We start from the raw sequence: 18,736 nt of genomic DNA, 5'->3' as shown, positions 1-18,736 counted from the left end.
TGTACAGCACTTAAAACTGAAAAACAATTATTGGTGATGGCTTTTGCCAAATGGAGCCTCGTGACGAAGCTCATTTAACATTGATTCATCACATGTAAACACCTGGTCCAGAATATTGGGAGTTTGTTTACTCCTATAATGCGTTGGCTTGGTAGGTGATGGGCTAGGAAGGAGTCTCTCTCAGACTTCATAAACAAGGATGCTGGGTGATTCCCATCCTTTGGATAGGGTCCTTCTGTCCAGTCTAGTTCTGGATAATTAAAATTACCAACGATCAACGTGTGTGACTTACGGAAAGTCATGCTCGGTAAATGACTGTTATCGTTGTCAAATGAGTTATTTATCGTTGTCAGATGAACTATTTGGTGATCTATGCACGACGCCTATGAGGAGGCCATCTTTGCCTTTGAGAGAAAGTTCGCACCACACTGATTCTCTAGCTGATTGATGCTCTGCAGATAACTTAACTTGCTGGGCCCCATAACAGGCCGTAGGAGGTTCTTACCCACAGAGCTACACCTCTACTGCACTGCTCTTCATTCAAGTTATGAAAACGGTCAAAACCTGGCAACTGAGCTTCAACAGGTACAATTTTCCACACGTGATTTTTAGAGAGTGTTTCTGTAACACAAAAAATGTCTATGCACTCGTTTGCGATCACAGTTAACAGTTCACTTTTTTGTTCAAAACGGAATCCGAGTTCGGGTAAAAACATTTATAAACTTTTTCTGCACTTTCACTCTGATGTATGCTGTTACTGCTTACATTATTTACAGTCCTGGAACTATGGACATGACTTCTTACTTGTCTTCTAGCTCCGCTAACTGACCGTGTGCGGCCGGTGTTGTCTTGGAATCGTGAGAGTGATTGACCTGAGTTTTCGTGCTTTACCGCCTGATTATATCCTGCCATTTCTTGCGAAAATCCGCTCTCTCTAAAGGGATAGCATCCTTCTTAACAAAGAATTAAATTCTGGGGATTTATTTAGTCACCAGCGGCAGTCTACAGGTGGTAGCGTTTTTCGATCGCAGCCTCTTGCATGACGTTATATTCACAACGACGTTAAGTGCCTGGGCACTACAATCATCAATAAACGCATCGTCCGAAGCATTACTTTCGGGAACGCCAAACCAAACAAAGTTAAGTCTTTTCTCTCTGTCCGGCATCTCACGAGTGCTCTCGCTGGCAAGATCAGAGATGACCTCTTTGTGCCAGTACCTTCGGTGTTATTGTTTTTTTTCTGTTTTGTGTTGATTACCTTTTATTTCCACCAGCTCGTTTCGTAACGAGTGTAATTTGCTACGCAACAAGCTCAACTCTTTCTTGTGGTTGTCCTCCATTTCAGCTCTCTTTCTCAACTCTTTCTTGTGAGTTTATTCCATTTCAGTTAAAGACTTAGAACATAGAAGAGCATTTCCCTTCCACCATATTTTCGCTATTTACAGTGCTAAGCGCAGGTTGTTGGCAGTCCTGGCAATACTAGTGTACTGTTTCGTTTCTGCGAATAACTTAGCAAATTGCTTTGCTCAACTTTGCACAACTGTTAATTGCAGATGATATCCCCGCAACGATCACAGGCCGCTGTAGCGTCATCGACGTTAACCGAAACCAGCTTGCAAAATTTATAAATTTTTCCTCGCTCATTTTGTGAATTGAATAAGTAATACTTGTTATTGCTGAAAATCAATAAATAAACTTGTTGCGCAATAAATTATTTCTATATTAATTTTCTCTTAAAACTTTTTCACAGATACTCTTTACATACTAGTAATGGGGGTATTCGCGTGATACGAGTTTTCACGTTTTACTTGAAAATTCTCATTTCAGGTGATGAACGGCACTTGTAACAAAGCATGGAAATATGGAGATACAACTTTTATGATAAATTAATAGCATAAACACATATATGTATAATACTTTACATTAGCAATAAATGTCAAGCGACTTTCGTAAACCATAATTTGATCGGACCTGGTGGACCGATCGGCTTTGAAAGTGATTTTTAGTAACGTAGATAGGCAAATTGTAATTCATGAAACAAGTATATATGATAAGAGAGATACTTTAAAGTTTCTTAATGTTACCAGCGTTGAAATCTACGCGGAAACATTCATTTTAAATATATATTAGACATTTATTGACCTAAAACCTGACTTCAATACGTTGGTACTTTTATTTTGAAAAAATTTACATATCTTATTGGATGAACTATTGTTGATGGCCGACGCTGTCTTTTGTTTACTTAGTACAAGGTTGTGTCTTCCGAGGACTGGTGCTGGTGTGCTGTGGAATGGTCCGTTGGTCGGTCCGAAATCTCAAAATACTATGTTCATTTACATTAACTATAGACTTGCTCTATGTCTGTCTAAGTTTAGTGAAACTACTAACCAGGCTTTCAACGATCTTCAATGCTTTCATAAAAAATTTTAATTTTCTATCATTTGTTCAACGGGCAGGTTGTTTATAATTTAGCTGCAATGGGTGTCCCCAAGTTTTACAGATGGATTAGCAAGAGGTATCCTACAATCGTTGAAGATGTCAGACATGATCAGGTATTGTGGTTGTTATGATCAAAAGCTAAACTCTGAAGCAAACTATAATATACTGAATTATGGCAGTAGAAAATTGTCATTTTTTAATAATTTGATATAAAAACTCTGATTACTTTATTGCTTCTATTTTTTATTTGCAAAAGGTAATATGCACAAATATTTACAATGTCCATGTATTGTATGTCTCTTTGTTGCATTATTCTTGTACCTAAATTAAATACGTTTTATATAAAATTTTTAAGTTCTGGTATGTTGATATGAAGCATTCTACAAATGGATTTCTTACTTACAGGTTCCTGAGTTTGATAATCTCTACTTGGACATGAATGGCATCATCCACTCGTGCTCTCATCCAGATGAGGCTGATCCTTGCTTCAGGATCACTGAAGACCAGATATTTGAAGATATACTCCATTACATTGAGGTACGAACAAAGATAACGATGATTACACAATTAATGTTCCCATGAAAACCATCACCTAATGTTGCATTTTTTATACATGTTTATTATTTTTAACATTGTCATTGTTTACAGTCTCTGTTCTGCATGATACGCCCCGAGAAAGTGTTTTTCCTGGCTATTGACGGTGTTGCTCCTAGAGCCAAAATGGAACAAATGAGAAGTGGAAGGTATGCCAACTTTGCACATTGAGTGATTTGGTGTGCAATTGCATTTAAACTATTGGAAGGAACAAGTTATTATTGGTGCTTCTCGGTAGTCCATTTATTTGTTTATTCACTTTAACACCGACAGACTTGTCTTTATGTTTGGAGAAAAATAGTCTTGTCAAATATTCAATGATCTGCCCAGACTTCGTTTCAGGTCATAAATTTTCCTTTCCTAATATTCTTAAATAAAGATTTAGGACTCTCTCTTCTCTCAAGTCTCAAATAAAACAAATTAATTATATATACTCCAATTTTGTGTATGATTGCTGCAGGTTTTCCCGCTGCCAAGGTGATGAGAAATCAAAAACTGCAGCCACAGAAAAGGGCAAAATTTTGCCCCCAGGAGAGCCCTTTGATCCGAACTGCATCACTCCCGGCACAGAGTTCATGGATCGCCTGGACCAAAAATTTCAGAATTTTATCACCTCAAAAATCTCCAATGATCCTTCATGGCAGTCGTGTACTGTCATCTATTCTGGGCATCAGGTTTGAAGCCAACCATTCTCAAATATCTGCTTAATAGAACTTGAAATCTTATGCATGTGAATGCTCCTCGCACCTAATTAAAAGAAAATACACTTCTGAAGTGTTAAGGTATAAATCAATTATTTAGAAGAACTCTATTTCAAGCTTTAATCTTAGTGTTAATGCTAACCCTAAAATGTTATTGTTGTCGCCACCACCGTTTGCATTTGTTATTTGAAACTTTGCGTCGTTTTTAGATTAAATTTCTGTCATTGAATCTGTTCTTTGCTCAGGCTCCAGGAGAAGGCGAGCACAAAATCATGGACTACATCAGGTATCACCGCAGCCAGCCAGGCTACGATCCTCATACGCGCCACTGCCTCTACGGCCTCGATGCTGACCTCATCATGCTGGGCCTCGCCTCACATGAGCCTCACATTGCCCTGCTCAGGGAGGAGGTGTGTATACATCACATGCCTCATCATGCTGGGCCTGGCCTCACATGAGCCTCACATTGCCCTGCTCAGGGAGGAGGTGTGTATACATCACATGCCTCATCATGCTGGGCCTGGCCTCACATGAACCTCACATTGGCCTGTTCAGGGAGGAGGTGTGTAAACATCACATGCCTCGTCATGCTGGGCCTTGCCTCACATGAGCCTCGCATTGCTCTGCTCAGGGAGGAAGTGTGTATACATCACATGCCTCATCATGCTGGGCCTCGCCTCACATGAGCCTCGCATTGCTCTGCTCAGGGAGGAAGTGTGTATACAGCACATGCCTCATCATGCTGGGCCTCGCCTCCCTTTACCCTGCTCAGGTAAGTGTGTACGGATCACATGCCTCATTATGCTGGGCCTCGCCTCACATGAGCCTCACATCGCCTTGCCCAGAGAGGAGTGTATACATCACATACGTATGTCCCAGATGCACGTTTACGCGTCTCCTGACTAAGTTCGTCAGGGATAAGTAAGACACCATCTATCTAGAGAACTTATCTTGATACAGGGTGGTTATATGTGAGGGATACGAGACAGGTCAAGAAAAGTACAAGAATCGGCAGCAGGCCTATCCAGGCCTATTCTTCAATGCCGAAGATACTATACTAGGTAACGCTGAGACGTCGACCGTTAGAGTACGCACACAGTGAAAGCAGGTTGCCAGCGTGCTGGGCCTAAACTTTCAAAAAAGTTAAGAGGTCGTAAGTTCATCAGCCAATCATTGACGGCCTTTCAAGCAAAATCCACCAATCATAGACAAGAAAACAGAGCGTAAGTATTTACGTTCACTTAGCGAGTTTTGAAAGTATGGCCCCTGGTTACCTGCTGAGGCTGGCGCCTGAAACAAGCGCGTGAGGGTGTTCACAGAGGAAGCAGGAAACCAGCTGGAAGAAACCAGGTCTTTTTCATTAGGGAGGAAGAAACCATTCGCAAGAGGAAGAAACCAGGTCTTATTTATATGCAGTCAAAGTAAAATTAAACCAATACTACCTTACCTTCACAGTTCATCTTCTTGGCAATGTCAGCCCAAAGTTTCTCAACTACAATTCGGTTAGAGTGCTCTTTACTCCATTTGTCCCAAATTGGTGTTCGAGCATACACCTCTGTGATGAACTGATCACTGCCGATGCTCATCATGTGTTATTACCTCTCAAAAATCCCTCCAATTGAGTGCAAACAAAGAAAGTGGAGGGTTTAAAGGTACAACTAATTCAAAAATGACCATATGCCAAGCAGGTTGAGCAGATAAGAATGTGCAGTACATTCCGGTAAATAGGTATAAGCAGGTTGTCGGCAGAAGCCTATTCGTACAGGTTTCCACTGTGAACACTTACATTATTATCCTATGTTCATTCTTGTGGCAGGTTGGAGCAGGTTGCCCGCGCGGGCAAACCTGCTTCCACTGTGTACGTACCCTTAGGTCGGAGTAACTCCAACGCTAGCTACATTGCGGCGTGGGTATTTGTCAGCTTCTGGGGACTTAACAAAGGTTTCCAGCCCCTTTATAGACTTCGTACCTCCGTTCATCGGGTTCCTTTCCTCGTAACACATTTGCTGTAAAGGAGGAGCGTCTCGGTCAAAACAAAACTTTTTTATCTATCGACGGATCATTTTGAAACTTGGTACACATATGTAAAATAGAAATCGAAGGCCGTTTTATTCGTGTAAATTTTTTCGAAAAAAAATAAAAGAAAACGTGAAATTCATAGAAAACGGCAAAAAAGGGGCACTATAGAAAACTATCTCCTCCTACGATGAACGTGCTACAACATCGAGAGACAAATCATTCGATTTGGGGGGGTTTCGGGTGCTGCTCGATTTTCGCCACCCCCACCCTCCCCCCTTTTTTGTAAAATATAGTCCAATCTATAACGAAATAATAAATCGATTAGTGGATCGCTAGATCTTGATTTTGATTTTGCAAATAGAATGGTATATCTCTTAAAGCTGTAGATTGAAAATCTTAGGAGATTTTTAATTTTTTTATTACATTTAACATTTTTTAACATTAACAACATTTTTAAATGGCGTATTTGAAAATTTCAATTGCTCAGGGGTTTTAATTGCTCAATAAGTAAAAGTTATTGAAAAAATTTTGCCAAAAAATTGATTAACATTGCATCCTAAGCTTCCCCTTTGCCAATTTTTATTTATAAACATAAAATGTTCATTATATAAGTTCTAATGGGCCTAACGCAAAAAACATTGCATGCACATCTGTGGTATTTGCATTCTTGAACGCGCATCGTTTGTAGCTTTCAAGCGAGTGCAAACACGTTGCAATTAACGCGAATAATGATCTACAAATACTATTTTTTACAAACATTTGTAAATATTGTTATGAGATGGTCATTTTATAAAAGTTCGAAACAGTCTTATGCAAAAATTATTGCATGTACATCCATGGTATTAGCTTTGCTGAACGCGTCATGATTTTAGCTTTCAAACGAGTGCAAAACCTTCGTAATTAACTAGGATAATGTTCTATAAATACAAATTTAATATAAAGAAATCTTTGTACATATTGTTAAAAAATGTTCGTTTCAAATATTTTTGAAATTGCTCTACGCAAAAACTAGAGCACGCACATACATGTTGTTTACTGCGTTAGACTCGTCTTTTCAGCTGCTACAAAATGAACCAAGAAAACGGTAGAGCCAAACTTATCGATTTTTTGACCAAGACATAAGCTGTTGCCTCAGCGTCTGAGGCAAGCTCTCAGCGACACAGTGGACTCAAAGCTTACTAGGTCTGCTGGTAATGCATTAGTAAATAGACACAAGAGTATATAGGGCATTTAGGTGAATTTTAGATACTCATATCTCTCAATCTCTAAATTATTAAATACAGTAAAATATTTTAGCTCAATTTATCTCGTATTGAATGTTATAGGTTGAAGGACAGCAATTACTCATTATATGTGTATCAACTATCAACTATCGTGATGAAATGACATGCTAATCAAGTCTCAAACCAAGATGATAATAGAGAATTAATATGCAAGATTAATCGCTCATTAGACGTCAAATGTAAAATAGATTTTACTCGATTGTACGTCATCAATTGTACGGTTATGCGTCGGTTACACATTGTAGCAATGGCTTCAGTAATGGCTGAATATAATACGATGAGTAATGGCTGAATATAATACGGGTTCATATAATTTCGTCATAAGTGACCCTTTCTGAACCTTTATATGACGTTATAACAGTACACATCAATAATACGTATGGTTCATCATTAGATACGGCATTTATCAATGTACGCTTTGCAAATGCATATATTCGTCCATGCAATTTTTTGTTAACGCACGCATATGTAAATATAGGTACAGTGCATGAAAATGGTATCCGACACAAAGGAAAAGCTATATTTAATTACAGCTTATTCAATAAAATAACATAAACAAATACTATTCTCAATTTACATGGGGAATATAAATATCATGTCAAAGCTACAATATCATTAAATGTTGACTTGATAATTGCAATTTTGTAATAGGCAAGGTTCAAAAAGTATCCATCGCATAGTAAATAAATTTACTATGCGATGGATACCTTTAGCAGCCAATACTGCTTCTGACCGATTAATTGGAATACTTGTTCACAAAATCAACACATATACTAATAGGAATTTTAGCCCACTCTTCCTTGCATATTTCTTTCAATTGAATAAGATATCTTGGATCTCTTTCCTGTACCCTCAGTTTCATTTCTCGCCACAGATTTTCAATCGGATTGAGGTCAGGTGATTATCTTGGCCATTCCATTAACTCAATGTCCCTCTCCTGAAACTTTGCAAGAGTTGCCCTAGCCGTGTGCTTAGGGTCATTGTCTTACTGGAATATCCAACCTCGAGGAAGGTTCAATTTTTCGGCTGATTTCACGCAACATCTCTCAAGAATGCCCCGTCAAATTTCGGAGTTCATTCTTTCTTCTATGCTTTCCACTTCCCCAGGGCCTACAGAAGAGAAACATCATTATGTTGCCACCTCCAAACTTTACTGTTGGAACGGTATTCTTCTGGTGCAACGCAGAGTTTCAGAGTGGGGTTCTTTGGGTGAAACGCAGAGTGGGTTCTGTCTCCAAACACGATTGAAACAGTTCCAACCAAACAACTCAATTTTAGTCTCATCTGACCATAATATTCCATTTCAAAAGCTTGAATGTTTACTCATGTGTTCTTTAACAAAGTTCCGGCGGTTCTTTATGTGAATTTCCTTCAAGAGGGGTTTTTCTTGGTGACTGAGAGTGGGATCCTCTTTTTGTCGGGATCGACTCTGCGTTTCGCCAGAAGAATACCGTCCGGGAACTGGAAATCATAGTAAGAAGGCTGAACTCCGAAAGGAATCGGGGCATTCTCGAGAGATGTTGTAACCGGGTTACTTATTGAGTTTCTATCGCAAAATAAATCCGCTCATTCATTATTTATTCATAATATTTTGGCATCAATATTTTTGTTATTTAGGGTAATAGTTATCATGTATCATGTAGGGTAAATCTATGCGATGGATACCTTTAGCAGCCAATACTGCTTCTGACCGATTAATTGGAATACTTGTTCACAAAATCAACACATATACTAATAGGAATTTTAGCCCACTCTTCCTTGCATATTTCTTTCAATTGAATAAGATATCTTGTATCTCTCCTGTACCCTCAGTTTCATTTCTCGCCACAGATTTTCAATCGGATTGAGGTTAGGTGATTATCTTGGCCATTCCATTAACTCAATGTCCCTCTCCTGAAACTTTGCAAGAGTTGCCCTAGCCGTGTCATTGTCTTACTGGAATATCCAACCTCGAGGAAGGTTCAATTTTTCGGCTGATTTCACGAGACATCTCTCAAAAATGCCCCGTCAAATTTCGGAGTTCATCCTTTCTTCTATGCTTTCCACTTCCCCAGGGCCTACAGAAGAGAAACATCATTATGTTGCCACCTCCAAATTTTACTGTTGGGACGGTATTCTTCTGGTGCAACGCAGAGTTTCAGAGGGGGGTTCTTTGGGTGAAACGCAGAGTGGGTTCTGTCTCCAAACACGACTGAAACAGTTCCAACAAAACAACTCAATTTTAGTCTCATCTGACCATAATATTCCATTTCAAAAGCTTGAATGTTTACTCATGTGTTCTTTAACAAAGTTCCGGCGGTTCTTTATGTGAATTTCCTTCAAGAGAGGGTTTTTTCTTGGTGACTGAGTGGGATCCTCTCTTTGTCGGGATCGACTCTGCGTTTCACCAGAAGAATACCGTCCGGGAACTGGAAATCATAGTAAGAAGGCTGAAGTCTGAAATGTATCGGGGCATTCTTGAGAGATGTCTCGTGAAGTCAGCCGAAATATTGCACCTTCCTCGAGGTTGAATATTCCAACAAGACAATGACCCTAGGCACACGGCTAGGGCAACTCTTGCATAGTTTCAGGAGAGGAACATTGATTTACAGGAATGACTAAGCCAATCACCTGCCCTCAATCCGATTGAAAATCTGTGGAGGGAATTGAAACTGAGGGTACAGAAGAGAGATCCACAAAATCTTATCCGATTGAAAGTAATATGCAAGGAAGAGTGAGATAAAATTCCTATTAGCATATGTGTTAATCTTGTGAACAAGTGTTCCAATCGGTTAGAAGCAGTTTTGGCTGCTATATAATGGTCATATGACGAAGCATTGAGTGAATGCGTTTACAATGTGGTGGATACTTTTGAACCTTGACTTATGCAAAATTGCAATTATCAAGTAAACATTTAATGATATTTGTTTTGATATGATATTTGTATTTCCCATATAAATTTAAATTAGAATGGAGCTTGTTTATATTACTTTTTTAAATAAGCTTTAATTAAATAAAGTTTTACCTTAGTGTCGGATACTTTTTGCACCCACTCCACATTCGTTAATGTACATATTTGTCGATGCAGGTACCCGTCGATACACGTATACGTCCATGTACTTAACCGTCAATGCACGTACCCATCGTTCAGAGACCCCATTGCTTTTTCATAGCCTTCAGGTGTAGGTTCACGCAATGCGCGATGCTCTTTTAAACGCTATTCTTATGATAAAGTCGTTGTACATGCGTTACATAATTGGATGTCTGCCTACGACATCTTTTATACTCAGAACGAAATTCGATTTACATAGTACGGGCATTTAAAAATTTGATCGGAATTATTTTTTTAAATTCTTCCGTTTCGCTAATCATTATACTACAATGGAACATTATTTTAGTCAGCATTATTTATTTATGCTATGGATTCGGATTTTATAAGAGTTTTGAAACTAATTTAAGTTCACAGCAAATTGTAAAACTTAGAGATTCGTTTAAGTTACCTCACAAAAGATTTTTATATCATGACATGATCAAGTAAAATTTTACAGAAAGTTGCCAATACAAATGCTACATCCACCATAATCAATTCGATAAACTGCTATTGCTGTTAGCTCAGAAAATGGTAGAATTATAATCCACTTACGCAGCTCAATTAATCAGGTTACGTCAGCGCCCGACAAGTAATTCCATACGAAGATTTTTTCTGTGATGCCAATCGGTTGAATGGAATATATTGCTACGAGTGAAAAGCATTGACGTTCCATGCTCCAGATGCTTTACTGCTTATTGAATTATATACGTGCAGATGAAGTTACGAGGTCACTTCCGATTAGCCAAACGCCCAACAGCCACTGAAGAAACCACGTACCTGTGGCTGCATCTGAGTCTCCTGCGAGAGTATATCAACCATGACTTCCAAGACATCAGTGACAAGTTATCATTCAAATATGATTTGGAAAAAATTATCGACGACTGGGTTTTCATGTCATTCGTGTTGGGAAATGATTTCATCCCTTGCTTGCGCCCGATGCAGATCGATGCATTACCAGAGCTCTTTGACGCTTACAAGAGCGTCATGCCAGAGCTGGACGGATACCTCAATGAAGCAGGCACCCTCAACCTGCCGAGGTTTCAGGAGTTCATGGCTAAGCTGGCCGAGTTTGATTACTTGAATTTTCGCCTTTCGAAAACCGCTCTACAGTACATCGAAAGTCATGATGAAAGCACACTTATCCAGACCACAGACGCTCTCCAAAATGTCAACAATGAAGCGGAAAACAATTTTAATAATAATAAAGAGGAAAGCAATGTCAGCGGTGATAATGAAGAGGAAAGCAATGTCAACGATGATAATGAAGAGGAAAGCAATGTCAACGATGATAATGAAGAGGAAAGCAATGACAACGGTGATAATGAAGAGGAAAACAATGTCAACGGTGACAAAGAAGAGGAAAACACTGTCAACGATGATAATGGAAATGAAAACAATGTCAATGACGTAAAAGAAGCGGAAAAAAATTTCAACGATGAAAAGAAAGACAATTCTTATGATGGAGGTGAGCTTGGTGGTAGTATCTCTTGGGCAGCTCTTGATGACGATGAGATCGTCCAGCCTGCTGAAGAGACTCTCCGGAATCTTGATATTCGCGACCGTGATCTCATATCTGGCGTCGAAGAAAACCACGACCTTACAGGAGAATTTCTTGAGCATAGGCGCAAATATTACGTCAGTGAAATGGGCTACGCGGTTGATGTCACATTGGATGTCATAAGTCGGGAGCAGACCGGCAGCTACGTAAGAGGACTGCAATGGATCCTGCATTACTACTACAACGGTATTCAGTCATGGTCTTGGTATTACCCCTTCCATTGCGCACCTTACATTTCAGACATCAAAGATTTCTCTGACTGCCCCATGGAGTTCGAACTAAGCCACGCCATGATGCCGTTTGAACAGCTGATGGCCGTCCTGCCGCCCCAGAGCGCCCAGCTGCTGCCTCAGTGCTACGCTGACCTCATGCTCAGCCCAGACTCGCCTATCATCGACTTCTATCCGCGTGAACATGTTCGTATTTTTAACTTAAAATTACCAATACAAAAGTTAAACAGAAAATGCGTAACATTTTCACACACTGTTCATATGAAGTTTCCGAAATTATGCTCTCATTGAAAACGGTAAATTAATTTCTGTGAGATATCTCCAACGAATTCGGGTATTCTCTTCAGGACCCAGAAGCTGAGCCACGCATTCCGCTCATTGACGAGGAGCGTCTGCTGGAGGCCATGTCTAAAGTGAGCCATCGTCTCACTGAAGACGAGCGACGACGCTCTGTTCATGGTCCCATGCACGTCTACAGCTTCACTAAAAGTTAAACAGAAAATGCGTAACATTTTCACACACTGTTCATATGAAGTTTCCCAAATTATGCTCTCATTGAAAACGGTAAATTAATCTCTGTGAGATATCTCCAACGAATTCGTGTATTCTCTTCAGGACCGAGAAGCTGAGCCACGCATGCCTTTCATTGACGAGGAACGTCTGCTGGAGGCCATGTCTAAAGTGAGCCATCGTCTCACTGAAGACGAGCGACGACGCTCTGTTCATGGTCCCACGCACGTCTACAACTTCACGCCGGACGACCTCGGTGCATACGAGGTTAGTTCGCTCTAGTTTATCCTGAAATAATTTTAACCTGATATTATTTTATCCTTTATCCCTGGTTCCAAGCACTACAGCTCCACGCTGGGCAACCTCTTCGGATGTTAGGTCAGTTCATGACTCACGTTATTATGTGCTTTAAGTATTCAATTCTTTATGTTACAGAGTCCCGAGCATTTCCAACCGGTTTGCATGAACCATGCCAAGTGCGACTTGATTCACGGAGAGGCGTGGAGCATCCCTAGGGAGGATATCCTGAGGGGCTTGTGTCCTGGAGCGCAGACTGAGCTTTACTTCCCAGGCTTCCCTTCGCTCAAGAATCTGGCGCATACAGTGAGTTTTAGATCTAAGCCGTTCTTTTCTTTGACTTTACACCAGTTTAAATTCGTTTTACCTTATACAATTCATTAGATTCATATAATTATTTCTTCGGTAACTAACAAATTTCACTAACTTGAAATCATGACATATCACTAGCTACAAAAATCTCCATGTTTAAAAATGTCTTGAATTCATAGCACACCTTCCATGAGCGAATTATTGAATTATGAGCGCACCTGTTTATTGAACGAATTCCGCCAGCTGCTTTACTGCTTTCATATGAATATCTTTATTTAGAACCCTCGGTGAACCTTTTCAAGATTAAAAATAATTTGTCTTCCTGTCAGAATCGTGTTGGGCGTGTCTACGCGCAAGCGTTCCAGCAATCCATCATCCTTGAAGTGCCAGATGCCTTCTTTTGCCCGCACCCTTCGTTCGAGTGTAAGTTTTATTTGATATTGGAATTTGTGTTTGTTTAAATGAATATTTTGGTAGCAATGTTTGGTTTCTTAACAAGTTCACTGGATTTTTGTGTTAACTAATAATAACGGATTTTCACATGCGATCACATTTTTGTTCACTGCAGGGTTCAAGAAGATCGCTCAGGAACTCCTAAACAAAATCGTCTACGTTGACTGGCCGCATCTTAGAGAAGCTCTGGTGCGTTCGACCATCTTCATGATGATATTTTTTGAGCCTTATCTGAACCATTATACGAATGATATTTTCTCTATGTAGACAGAACATTTTGTGAACGATATTCTGTGGGCATAAACTGAACAATGTCGCGCATGACATTCTCTGAACCTAGACTGGACCATTTTGGATAGGATACTTTCTGAATGTTGACTGGACCATTTGGATAGGATACTTTCTGAATGTTGACTTAACCATTTGGATAGGATACTTTCTGAATGTTGACTGGACCATTTGGATAGGATACTTTCTGAATGTTGACTGGACCATTTTGCGAAGAATATTTTCTGGACTTAGACTTAGTAGTTTTTGTCAAATAGTCCTTTGTCAAATGGTCCAGTAGAAAATTTTCATTTTCTCAATTTGTTTCCTCAGAAACGATAACAAATTTGTTTATAAATGAATTGCTGAGCTAATTGTTGATGGAGTTTTTATTATTTCGTTATACTTTATAAAAGTTTAATATTTTAAAAATTTTAACAATCGACATCAATTAACTCTGTTTTTATGTTTTACACGATTCAGATTCATTTCTTAACAATTACCTGTACGTCAAACACAAGGTGGTTGGCTTGAGCTGCGGCAGGTTCAGAGTCTCCCTGTTGCCCGGCGCCTCATCCATGATTAAAATCGAAGTGTTTAACGACAATCCGCTCTACGGAACTTCGCGAGAACAAAGAGAATTCCTCAGAGCTGCTAATGCCCTTCGCTCTGACCTTCTCTACAAGTGGGGTATCGATGCTGGCCGCTCCAGCCTCCTAGTGCACTGCAAGCCCATCGCTGGCAGACGGTGAGATGGGCAGGGCTTGGGATGTTCCGAAATATAGACCGAATGAAATGGATCTAATAGAGAGTGAAATTTCCGCGATCTCTATTTGATCAGTTCCTCACCAGGCAAACTGATGCGTTAAAATAACGTTGATCGATCGATTTTTCAACACAATAAGCCCGTAATCGATATTGTTTCAACATGATTTGCCATGGGGGATTAATCGTCATTATCAGTGGGTGTAATGGTCGTTTCATTCTATCAGTGGGTCATATGGATTGCATATTGCAGGGTAGAGGTATATTTTCAAACAAAAGTAACGTAATAAATATTTAGTTGGCAATTCAGTGATGACGGAAACGTTTTAAACTTCAATTCAACCATATATTATATTTTGAATATTCGGTACTACGGGTAACATGCTTAGGATGCATTTTGAATCGGTGGATTAAACGGATAAGCTATGGTATCGCTTCATATAATTATATAATTATCAGAGCTGCTGCCTCAGAAGTAAGGAAGTCTTGGATTGTTGAGGAAAAGTTCAAAATTTATCGGCCAATCATGTGTAGATGAAGGCTATTTTGTTTGAGAAATACAAAATTGTTGTGGCATCTCGCCATGAGTTTCGCAATGATGAAATCGATACTACAAACGTGCTTCAATTCTTGAATATGACTCTCATAGTAGCTTTTCTCTGATCGTTGACGGTTGCTGTTTTACCTGCCATTAATTACCCAATCAAATTTTTTATTTCTGTCAGCCACTGACACAAGAGCGCCCCAAACTCGCCTAGCGCGTAAATTAACGGCTCTATGTCCGCTTTAGGTTGTGGTTGAGCGAGGTAAATAAGCACCTGATTAGAATCCGGTCTATTCCCTGACAACCGTGTGGCGTGTTCGGGGCGCGCATATTTGACACCTGATACTTTTGGGAGCGACACGACCGAATCTTAAAAGTGCGTTAAAAATGCCCCCTTCCTTCCCCCATATAATGGGGAAAAGGGAGAGGGCATTTGACTCTGTATACGCTATATGTTTAGTCTTTTACTACTTGCTTGGATTTTAGATCAGAGCACTGTCTACCAGAGGCTCAATTTCCATGCATAGACGTTTTCAACTAGTAACGTTTGCAACTAGTAACTATTTTGACATGGCGTAGTTCGAAATGGGGGCAATAATCGCAAATAAAAAATTCCAATCGATACGTCAATATAACTGATTCGAGGTAATGCATGTCAAGCCAATTTCTTCTGTTCCATTCATGTATCCTGCCGAATGAACAACGTTGTGTGAAAATAATCGTTGAATTATTTGCCGTATCTTGTCATGTAACTTTCGTCACATTTAATTCTATCGAGCAAACAGTTCTGCAAGGGCCTCAAAATTCTGCGTCCATTGTTGGAAGAAATACCACACTATAGAATGGAGAAGCACATGTTAATTTAAAAAAAAATCAAGTTCCGGCAGTAACTTGATTGCAGCGTTCAGTTGTTCACACTACATAGCAAATGGGGATCTTTCTGCATCTATCGTCGGCTGCTGCATTGGCAGTATTGAGTTTCACATGTAGTTCTTCTCAGGCATTAACAACTGCACTCTCAGTTCCCGGAGAGACGATCAAATAATTGACGGAATATACGATAGTTACGGGAAATATTCAAATCAAATAGGTTGCTCACAGATTAGCTCCTTGTAAGCAATAGTTCATACGCTATCTTCTGCTTGAGCAATAAATTCATGCATGCAGACATATGCTCTAAGCTGAACAGTTCTTTTGTTGAAGAAACCATTCGTCCAGCAAACAATTTTACCGATGTCTGAAAATATTGCTTGCAGTTGCTGAAAACAGAAAAATAGAAACATTTCTAACGTCTAATTCAGTAACCATTCCAATATTGCTGGCTGAGCTCGATGGCATAAGGAATTAACACAAACGTAAAGACTACCAATTTTATTGAAACTCCAAGGGATAAAACTTAGGATCCAGCGTAGTAGAATACCGCAACTTTAATGGGAGCAGTTGAGAGAAATTAGAAAAATAGACCTTGCCAAACGAATGCCAGAGCTTGAGAAATAATTATACCAATTATGCTCAGTAATTCCAATTTAGCGGTACAAAACTTGACAGTGAACGCATTTCCCAGTCCAACTCAAATGAAATAACGCAAACGTCATAAATAACGTCGCGCTGGCTGCACTTGAGGCATGGGACACACGGTAAAAGAGATGCGATGAGAATACCGGAGGTTATACTGTAAATTAACGGTTTAAGAATCAGATTGGACAGACAAGTAAGCGCTATTTGTATCGGATTCAATTCATTATTAGGAGGCTCAAAAGCCGGCAATACAGCCTAGTATAACTAATGCGTCAGAGACATCTTAAGTGTTGGGCCAGACCAGAAGGAGTAACGTGGCATGCATTAACTGGACATTAAGCGGCCCATATTATGCAATAAATCAAAATAGATAATAGGAAGTGAATTGCACTTTGGTTACTGCTGTCTCTTATACACATCTAGATGTGTATAAGAGACAGTGCTGGGCCTGGCCTCACATGAACCTCACATTGCCCTGCTCAGGGAGGAGGTGTGTATACATCACATGCCTCATCATGCTGGGCCTCGCCTCACATGAGCCTCACATTGCCCTGCTCAGGGAGGAGGTGTGTATACNATCAGTTACTGACGGTCATTACCCGCCATTAATAACGGTCATTACCTGCCATCAGTTACGTGGTGACCTCGTGCGGCAAGTGGTCCCTGAGCTACGAGTGGTCGCCGGCCACGCAGACATACCTCGCGCAGACTCTGGTACGGGACATCGCAGTCTGCGACCCAACACTCCCCAAGACCTGCAGTCTTGATCAGCTCTTCCCTGCTGGCACCAAAGTCTTCATGCTCGGACAACCCCACCACGGTTGTTGCGCCACGGTGCGTGTGTGTATGTGTGTTGTTGTGTTTGTGTTTGGGCTACTCCACCACGGTTGATGCACCACTGTGCGTGTGTTGTTGTGTTTGTGTTTGGGCTACTCCACCACGGTTGATGCGCTACAGTGCGTGTGTTGTTGTGTTTTTGTTTGGGCTACTCCACTACGGTTGATGCGCCGCCATTTTAATTGCATTTTGCTCATTTTAAAATGAGGCTCAGCAAAACTTGAAAACTTGAACACGTTTTGCTCACATTAAATTTTTATTTGTAACACTAAGTTCAAAATGTTTGTGAAGCAACTGGTAAAGCGTGCCAGTATTGGAGATGATTCGCGAGAATAATTCAAGATTGAAAATTAATTCACTCAAAATGGAATAACCTTTTCATTTTTTTTTTCTATTCTACACGCGTCCTCACATCGGTGCAAACTGCACAGATTGATGCGACTTTGCACAGATTGATGTAAAACTGCACAGATTGATGATCGGTGGCCCCCAATCACTTAGCGATGGTAATTAGGCATAATCCACTTTTTATGCTCAGGAAAATATATGGTAGGAGTAAGTTTTTTGAGGTTTGTTGATCGCCAAAGCTTTTTTTCGTGTTGTTTAAGTAGAAATCTGTCTCAATGAAGTGGCTAACGAAAGACTAGTCAATTGCTATTCTTTCTCGTCATTCCCTGCTATAAGATTTTATTCCTTATCTCGTGTATGAAGATTTTGCTTCATCGATACTTAGTTTTAGTACTTATCATTAACGTAAATTAATTTTCTGCATCTTAATTCAATACTTATCATTCACGTAACTTAAAATTCTGGTGTATTGCAATGCCACGTATTATCTGTAGGTGCTGGAGAACTCGCCCAGCAACAAAGCTGATGCTGGAACCAACGACGAAGTTCTTGTTCGAGTTGAGACGCGTTACGAGCCTGACTTGAGCCGCCTCAAGTCATCAGTCCCGGGACATAAATACCTGCACGGTGAGTAACGTGCTTCTCAACCCTGAGGTTATGACTTTATTTATATTGAACACAGATACTTGCACTGTGAGTAACGTGCTTCTCAACCATGAGGTTATGACTTTATTTATATTGAACACAGATACCTGCACGGTGAGTAACGTGCTTCTCAAGCGTGAGGTTATGACTTTATTTATATTGAACACAGATACCTGCACGGTGAGTAACGTGCTTCTCAAGCGTGAGGTTATGACTTTATTTATTGACATCATCGATATTGCAATATCTGACCACCGACTACTCCAGTGGATGGTGCCATGTGTTCGCCCGGCGTTGACGTACAGAGCCGTCACCTGTCGCCCGTGGCGCGATCTCGACGGCGATG

The 18,736-nt window shown here is 40.1% G+C and overlaps 1 protein-coding gene across 1 annotated transcript in view; it reads left to right on the top strand.

Moving 5' to 3' along the window:
* Positions 1-3,094: 3,094 nt before the first annotated feature.
* LOC108670227 (5'-3' exoribonuclease 1) overlaps positions 3,095-18,736 on the top strand; it is a 35,389-nt gene continuing 19,747 nt past the window's right edge. Inside the window, exons 1-11 of the mRNA XM_047882366.1 lie at positions 3,095-3,182; positions 3,494-3,707; positions 3,980-4,144; positions 10,821-12,080; positions 12,510-12,671; positions 12,840-13,007; positions 13,343-13,436; positions 13,582-13,655; positions 14,255-14,481; positions 17,193-17,394; positions 18,240-18,372. Coding sequence (XP_047738322.1) covers positions 3,100-3,182; positions 3,494-3,707; positions 3,980-4,144; positions 10,821-12,080; positions 12,510-12,671; positions 12,840-13,007; positions 13,343-13,436; positions 13,582-13,655; positions 14,255-14,481; positions 17,193-17,394; positions 18,240-18,372 — 2,782 coding nt within the window. The 5' untranslated portion in view covers positions 3,095-3,099. The remainder of the gene's footprint in view (positions 3,183-3,493; positions 3,708-3,979; positions 4,145-10,820; positions 12,081-12,509; positions 12,672-12,839; positions 13,008-13,342; positions 13,437-13,581; positions 13,656-14,254; positions 14,482-17,192; positions 17,395-18,239; positions 18,373-18,736) is intronic.

This window comes from Hyalella azteca, unplaced genomic scaffold, assembly GCF_000764305.2.
Source record: "Hyalella azteca isolate HAZT.00-mixed unplaced genomic scaffold, Hazt_2.0.2 contig10302, whole genome shotgun sequence".
NCBI lineage: Eukaryota > Metazoa > Arthropoda > Malacostraca > Amphipoda > Hyalellidae > Hyalella > Hyalella azteca.
The sequence above is the reverse complement of the archived record's forward strand: the minus strand, read 5'-3'. Positions and strand labels throughout refer to the sequence as shown.